Source organism: Atta colombica, unplaced genomic scaffold (assembly GCF_001594045.1).
Source record: "Atta colombica isolate Treedump-2 unplaced genomic scaffold, Acol1.0 scaffold12, whole genome shotgun sequence".
In the NCBI taxonomy this organism is placed as follows: Eukaryota; Metazoa; Arthropoda; class Insecta; order Hymenoptera; family Formicidae; genus Atta; species Atta colombica.
Window position 1 is genome coordinate 5525183 of NW_017259206.1, and position 8144 is coordinate 5533326.

At 37.8% G+C, this 8144-nt stretch overlaps 1 protein-coding gene across 1 annotated transcript; it reads left to right on the forward strand.

The window, feature by feature from the left end:
- The first annotated feature begins 983 nt into the window (after positions 1-983).
- Positions 984-7507, forward strand: LOC108694384 (hairy/enhancer-of-split related with YRPW motif protein-like). Its single transcript, XM_018203813.1, has 3 exons — positions 984-1699; positions 2251-2465; positions 7098-7507. Exons 1-3 carry the CDS (start codon positions 1068-1070, stop codon positions 7505-7507), a joined length of 1257 nt encoding a protein of 418 aa, XP_018059302.1. The 5' UTR covers positions 984-1067.
- Positions 7508-8144: the final 637 nt, after the last annotated feature.

Here is an 8144-nt window from a genome sequence, read left to right on the forward strand (position 1 = left end):
ACTCCCGCCACCCGCGTGAGACAAGTGCGCCGAAGGACCCGAGTGTTCCTTTCGCTGTCCGGAAACCACATCCCGCCGCGTGGGCACCCATGACCTTCCATAAGATTCCGTCCGCGCGAGTGTCGTTCCATCACGAAACGTCACCAGAAGAACTTGGAAGTCGCGCGATCAATTAATCCGTGAAGAAATTGTCTCAACGTACTTCAGAATTTTAAGGGATTTAAAAAAGCCTCGAAAATCCTACTACACGAGTTTTGCTATTCTTTTTTTTAATTCGTGGTGCTATTATCTGCAACAAGAGATATCGGAGATTTTGTGAGTCCTGCAAAAATCTCGAGCTTTGATTTTTAATTATCTAACAAGTTCTACTGATCTACAGTGATAGACAAGCATCAATCGAGTAGATGAGGATATCTTCTCTCGAGAAAATTGTATGTCCATAAAAAGAAACACAAAGTGCTACATCACAATGAGAAAAGATACTGGAAATTTTGTCAAGAATTTCGCGGACTCTGCAAAGATCCTGATCTTCATTTTTTAATCATAATACTTAATCAAACCTGTAGATTAATCATAGATACTTGGTGAAGATAGAATGATTTTTAATCGTTGAAGAAACTCTACAGATTTTTTTATAAGGACAGTGATCAGACTTTAGACAGATACCAATCAAATAGAGTTATATCTCCCGAGAAAATCGTACGCTCATGAAAAGAAACAAGAAGGGCTATACATCATTTGATGATCGCAGTGTCGTCCGTGCATTTCAGTTATTAGTTGATTGCTCGATCGCGATTTCCTTCGCCAGCTAAAAGCCGATCAGAACACGGCCGATGCTTATTGAGATCTGTTGACAATCGTTCTCCATCGACTGTATTGCGACTGCAATGATACCTCGTCCGTGCATCGTTATGACATCGACACATCGCATTAGACGGTAGCGCATAATCGAGCGAAGTCAATCGACTAAGCATACCTTCGTGTCCTTACACGGAGCTGTTCATCGATTACATCGATCCTCCTATCCGACTTTCTCTCTAACTTTCTCTACCTCTCTCGGACGCAACATGTGGCGGGTGGTGGTCGCGCGCTCCGACGACAACAGCACCCTGCTGTCCTCCGAGATCACTTCCGGCGCGGTCGCGCCAGGTCACCTGTCGACGCTGCCGACGCCGCCGTCAGGTCACCATTGGGGTTACCCGCCACCACCGCATCATCCCCCATATCAGCCGACGCCACAGCACCCAGACATGCGTCACCATCATGATATGCGTCCTCCTGCCACCCACGGTGATCTGCGACACACTATCGCGACTGGTCCAGGTGACCTCAGGAGTCAGGAACTGCGACACGAGATGCAGCGGCCGGATCTGCGACATTCGACGGAGATGCAGAGGCATCAGGAACTGTCCAGGCACCAAGAACTGTCCAGGCACCAGGATGTCCGGCATCAGGATATATCAAGCATGAGACCAGAGATGCCGGAGTTGCGCTCTAATCACGAGTTCTTAGAACTGAAGATTGATACGGAATTGAGAAGTCAAGATAATAGTCAGCAACAGCAACAACAACAGCAGCAGCAGCAGCAGCAGCAACAGCAGTCGCAGCAAAGTCAGGGACATCAGCAGAGAAATCTGAAGAGGACCATGAGCGATTCAGATTGCGACGACGTATTCTCGGAGGAGAGCGGCAAAGAGCCGTACGTATATTTATTTTTTTAGCTCTTCTTTCTTCAGCATTATTTAATATAAGAAGCGAGAAAGATTTTTCGTATAAACAAATCGTAGTACACAAGAATTAAAGCAGTTCAGTTCAATTCACATTATAATATAGTCTCTAAAGTTTAAATTCTCTTTCTGAAAGAAGAAATATCTTGCTCGGCAGAATTGAATAGACATTTCTAGTTTCTCTCAAAATTGAATATACATCGAAAATATTCTTAATTAAACCATTCTTTAATGTACTCGTTGAAACAATTGGATAGTCGGTCGCCAACGCGACATATTGCGCCTCTTTGTTTCGTGGTAAAATCGCAATCAGAACGGTATTGTTTTAGCATGGTCGAAATTAATGAGCGAGTTGTCGAGCGTTCCGCGAGGTAGATCAACAATGTACAATTAAAACAACTTCCTCTCGCCCTCCCAGTCGCAAAAGTCCAAAACAAAGGAAGACCACGGACAGATAGACAGACAGATAGACAGAATGTCTTGACGCTGTTTTTCAACCCTTCCTTCGAAATTCCCTTTGCAGATGCAACTCGCCCGGTGGAGACTCATGCCAGCACGCATCGCGGAAACGCAGGAGGGGGATGATCGAGAAGAAGCGGCGCGACAGGATTAACGCGTCCCTCGGCGAGCTCAGGAGATTGGTCCCGGCAGCGGCGAGGGATCCTCACAGCGGAAAGCTGGAGAAGGCTGAGATTCTGCAGCTTACCGTCGAGCATCTGCGCACACTTCGCAGCAAGGGTAAGATCGTGCATTTTTTTCAACCCTCTCGTCTTCGTGTAACTCGAATTTATCGTTTAAATTAAGTTGTCATTCTACCGCGAAGGCTGCAAATCTCGTTTGTCTAATATTACTCTTGACATCTCCAGGTGTTATTTTTATTTCTCAGCCCGTTTCCATCATTGGAGATTAACTTTCGTCTCGGTTCAACTTACTCTCTTTATCTTTTTTTAGAAAATTCTTACATAGAAAACACAATATTTTGCTGAAGTAATTAAAAATTTAGATAGATATAGGTTTGAATAATTTTATTGAATTATCAAAGTAATTATGTAAAAAATTCAAATGTAATGAGTAATAAAATATCTTATCCTATTTTATCTTAATACAATTTTTTTGTTTTTTTTACACAATTTAATTTGATTTCATTTTATTTTATTTGAGTTTTGAATATGTTTAATTAATTTGAAGAAACAATTGATTAAAGTTAATCTAATGGAAACGGACATTAATCTTTTAGAATAAAGATTCTATAATTAAGGACAAAAAAGCTTTAGTAATTAGGAACAGTTTAATTTGATGGACTTTATATCCATTCCTGTTAATGTAGATTAATCGATCGGCTTAATATATTTTTTATCCTTTTCTAGTTCTAAGAATTATAAAAAAAAATTAATTAGACTGATATTCGTCATCAAACAATGGGAGAAAATCAATTTTGATTTAACTAATCCGTTAACAACACTGAACATTTGAAAAATCGTTCAATATTTATCGCTTTCCGCAGAAAGTTACATAACGGAAGTATATATCGAAAGATGTAACGGTGTCGAGTAATAAGGTCCCCGAATCCGGAAGGAACGCCTCTTTCCCATTGCAAAGCATAGCGGAACTCGAAGATGATCCTCCTGGATCAATAAGACACCTCTTTCCTTCGCTTGAAATTCCTCAACCCCGTCATTAATCTCACGATTCGACTACTCACACACTCGCATCAATTTGATTCTTCCGCCATTATTACGTCTTTCTGTTAGTCGGCGTTTTTAGCCCTTTATTTTCCACCGGAAGACACCTGTTGGCCGTAAGAGCGAACAGCGCTAACTGTAACTGCGTAACCGAATGCCCATCTGTCGTCTCTGCGTTTCCTTATTAAGCAGATTGATCGGGAGAGCGACTATCAGCGTAGATACATAAATGAGATTTCCAAGATTAGTATTTTGCAAGGTTTCTATAATTTTATATATTATAACTGTCCCTCTGTAATTTCAATATTTCTTCACGAATGATATAAATATACATATTTCATTTTATCACCATAATTATTTTTTAAGAAGTAAATATTAGTAGTATAATTATTTTTTATTACAAAAATAACAGGGAAAATACATAATTTAGTCAACTTGAAAATTAATTAAAAAATATTCTCAGGAAAATTTTTATTACAACTTTAAGTACACTGCTTCAGTTATATTTAGCAATATTACCTATATTTACTTTCACTATAATATCAATTTTTTTTTATTTACAAATCTTTTTCTCTTTCATTTCTTTTTTTCTTTTCGTCATTGAGCGATTAGTTCATGATAAATCTTTTCGAAAAATACGACGTCGTGGAGAAAATCGCAAGAAAATCGTAGTGGCATATGGTTTCCCGTGAAGGCCGCAAAGGAGCTCGAGCATAAACGGGATCTACGCGAGCAGGTGCTGGACCGGGCGCGTAGATCCTGTGGGAAGCACAGGAAGTCAACGACTCTCTGGAAGTGGTGTTCCCACGATTGGTGGCGGCGGGCCCGGGGATGAGGTGTCCCGCGCGGCACCCCTCGCGAGGGAGGCGCTCGACGGATCGGGCCTGGGGCAGATGTCGAACCCTGTGGGAAACCAGCTACGCATAAGCGTGCACGGACATACATCGCACCATCACGCGTGCGTTTGCATGTGCGCGAGCGCTCGCTTCGTTCGCTCGCGGTGGCCTCCTTATTTGTAAATGCGTGCGAGGGGCGCGACCCGTCCCCAAAAGTGAGCGATATTAAATTTAATATCGCCAAATAAAACCATCTCGGTTCTGATTGGCGAGAATGATAGGAGCACTAATATATACATTCGGGAATTACGTTTCGATAACGAGTAGTTTCGTTGTTTTACGTATATTTGTCAGATTAAGTAATATCTTATCAAATAATGCAATTTTCTTTATCTGTTTTTAATATAGATTAACTTTAATTTTGGTTTAATTTTTTTTATTCTTTTTTAACCTCCCTTTTATCTGCTCTCCCCTTTTTATCTGCTCTCATATTTTTATTTCCTTTATTTTTCTGGATTTTTCATCCAATTAAGTTTTATTATTCTAGTCTTTTAAAAAATATAAAAAAATTCTTTTCAATAGCTCTTTATATCACATTATCGAATAGAGTAACTGTTCCAATTACTGTGTCTGTTACTGTTCCTATTAGTGTGCTTTTGTATTTCGATAAGTCATAAAGAAAATTAGCACAAACAAATAAGAAAAAAAATTTTTTTTTGTTAAGTTATTTTTTTTGTTAAATTATTAATACGATACCGAAGATAATATTTTATTTTTTGAATATTAAAATATTTTAAATAATTTTCGAAAGATATGAGGAATTTATGTGAATCCAATAATACGTACTGCAAGATTTTAAGCTTGTCCCAATTAATATGCCCTGTATTTGAGCTAAAAACGTTGTATTGTGAGTGTACTTTGAAATAAATATGAGCTGAAAACGTTGAATTATGAGTATACTTTGAAATAAATATAATTGAAATAATGATTTATGTAATATTAACATAAACAATTAGCTTAAATTTATTACCTTTTAGTATGTTAAAATGAGTCAAATGTGGAGCAAATTTGGGACACATTAATAGAGTTATCGCCGCTTACCCATGTTTTTTACTTTTGTCAAAAGTATATAAATATTTTTTAGATTAAAGAAATATTATAAGAAAAAGAAGTAGTTGAAAAACCGATATTGATTGTAAGCAGATAAAATTAAAGCTACAATATTTAATAATTAATTCAGTAATAAGCAAATTGGCTAAAAGGCATATTAATAGGGACAATTACCCTAGTTTCCTAACTAAAATATTAAAACCTTTATTTATTAAAAATTGAAATTTGAATAAAAATAAGAAAATTTGAGAGCGAAATTTTGCTAAATTGTGCTAAAAAATCCTATATGGCTGAAATTTAAGGATTAAAAAAAGAGAAAGAGTAAATTAAACCGAAATTAAAGTACTACATTGATAGAAATGGACATTATATTTCCCTACAGTAATAAAAAAAAAATGTTATTTGATTTGACAAAGTTTTATTTGGTTTAAAAAAGTTTGATCTAATTTGCAAAAGTTTTATCGAGTTTAATATTTCGAGTTTGACATTCTTTGATGTTTCGCCCTTATTTCTTTTTAAATATAAAGCAAGCTCCGGACATGTCCCGTTTGTATAGATGTTTCCGCAGTTTCAAGGCCACTTGCTTATCGAGGCTTTAGCAAAGATCGATCGCGCAATGATTTGACGAATGAGAGCTTGTTGTACGATACGCAGTAGCCTTTCTTTCGTATAAGTGATGTTTGCACAGGGTGGTTTGAGAACTTGCATAACAACGTAGGACACTCCACTTGGTAGTATGCGTGCGTATCTCGCATGTGGCCCGCGAGGCCGACCTATGGGGGTCTAAACGATTCCCACGCTACCTGTCCCATTCCACATTATACACAATGAGCCGCCTGCTACTAAAGCCAAGGCGCCCATCTCGCCTCGGTGCTCGTACGCCCCGGACTATTGTTGCGCCGCGAAAACCAAAAATGCACAAAGGATCTCTCACCGTCCGCAGATGCACTTCCACGTTGTCAATCTGCGAGCCGGCCGTGATTCGAGAAAAGCACCGGAAAAATCGGCGATATCATCTTTTGACACCTGCTTTCTTTCGGGGAATAACATTCTCAGGAAATGAACTGCAACATTGGCGTCTTAAATAATTGTATAGCGAAATAATGTGGAGAAATTCAAGTTTTCAATGCATTTCCGTATCTACATACGTTATTAGAAATATCATATAAAAATTCTTCTACTTTGTCTCCATATTTACGTTTCTCCGAAGTTCGATAACGAGCTAAAATCTAATTTAACTTTAAGTTAAATCAACTTCCGTCTTGTTCAGAATTTCTTATAAATAAATATAGAGATTCATTATAAATTCGAGAAGACTTTCTTTATCGTGCATTTTAAAATCTTCGAATATATGTATGAAATTAATTTTATTTAATATCGCATTACGATCTTAATCATAAATATAAAGCACTTCCAAAAATTGACGTAAGCATTCTATATATCTTATAACAACAAATGTTTAAAAAATTAAAAATACAGTTGAAAATAATATTTACTTCTATAATATTTTAGCTTTAATATTTTATTAGTTTTTCTTTGACTTTATTATCGCCTTTTCCAAGAAAACGTAATAAATGAAGGGTATTTTTATATTTATAGCTAAGGGGCTGTATTATTATTAGTTTATTAATATATTAACATTATATTATTATTATCATCATAATATTATTATATTATTAATTTATCATGCTTAACGATAATCGAGATCGTCGTCATAATCACAATGCAAATTGCAATTACAGGACCAGAAGGCTACGATAGCACAAAGCTGGCTATGGATTATCATGCAGTAGGCTGGGGCGAATGCGCCGCCGAGGTCGGTCGCTATCTGGTGACTATGGAGGGCCTGGACGAGAGAGATCCCCTTCGACTGCGTCTGCTATCGCACCTGCAGAGCTTCCATCGAGAACATCCGCCATCGGCCGTATCCTCGGCGGTGCCTTCGGCTCCCACGACATTGACATCCACCTCCACTGCTAGCAGCTACGAACCACCGCCGAGCTCGGTCTCCGCCGGAATGCCGCCTGGTCCGGGTGCCATGCCGCCGCTTTTGGGCGGCAGCACCCTCGGCTGGAGCCAGTATCCCGGACAGTATCCCCAACAGCAGCACGGAAAACCTTACCGACCCTGGGGCGCGGAATTAGCGTACTGACCGTGAACCCTTGATTCGCAATCGATGAAGGTTTGGCGCAAGAGCGGTGTAATCCGAAAAAATATTGTTTTAATTTTGCCATTTCGCTACTTTTCTTTTTCTCTTATAAAGTTTTATATATGAAATACGATATACAAAATGTAAGTGGTTTCCCAAGCAGGTCAACATATTACGATAATATCAAAATGATATTTTATTAGAATCGTGACTCATCGAAAAGTGACTTTTAATAATCATTTTGAAACCATTTGGATGCCATTTTGATGTCATCATGACTTGTTGTCCTGCCTGGACCTGAAGACAGGATGGTTTTTAAGTATTCTAAAAGATTTTCAGATTACGTGATCAAAATGACTTAGTTTCAAAGATACACTTATTCATGGATCCGCCTCTGATTTGAATAGAAATATAATATTGTCACAAAAGATGAACCTCCATTCTTGAAATATAATATATTCTTGAAATATATTCTTGAAATATACAAAGTTTTATAACATTTTAATAACGTGAATGATTTTCAAATTTTATTTTTTTTTTAAATAAGCCATTTTTCGGATGCCATTTTTATGGTTTTCGTCTTAAATTAACGTGAGAAATTGCCTCTTAAAATTTGTTGGAATATTTAAGGTCCACCCTA

What these genes read in the sequence shown, in the direction of transcription:
- LOC108694384 (XM_018203813.1), top strand. Translation starts at nt 1,068, where the DNA reads ATGTGGCGGGTGGTGGTCGCGCGCTCCGACGACAACAGCACCCTGCTG. An exon ending in GAGGAGAGCGGCAAAGAGCC is followed by an intron (nt 1,700 to 2,250) that starts GTACGTATATTT and finishes TTCCCTTTGCAG; the next exon opens with ATGCAACTCGCCCGGTGGAG. An exon ending in GCGCACACTTCGCAGCAAGG is followed by an intron (nt 2,466 to 7,097) that starts GTAAGATCGTGC and finishes TTGCAATTACAG; the next exon opens with GACCAGAAGGCTACGATAGC.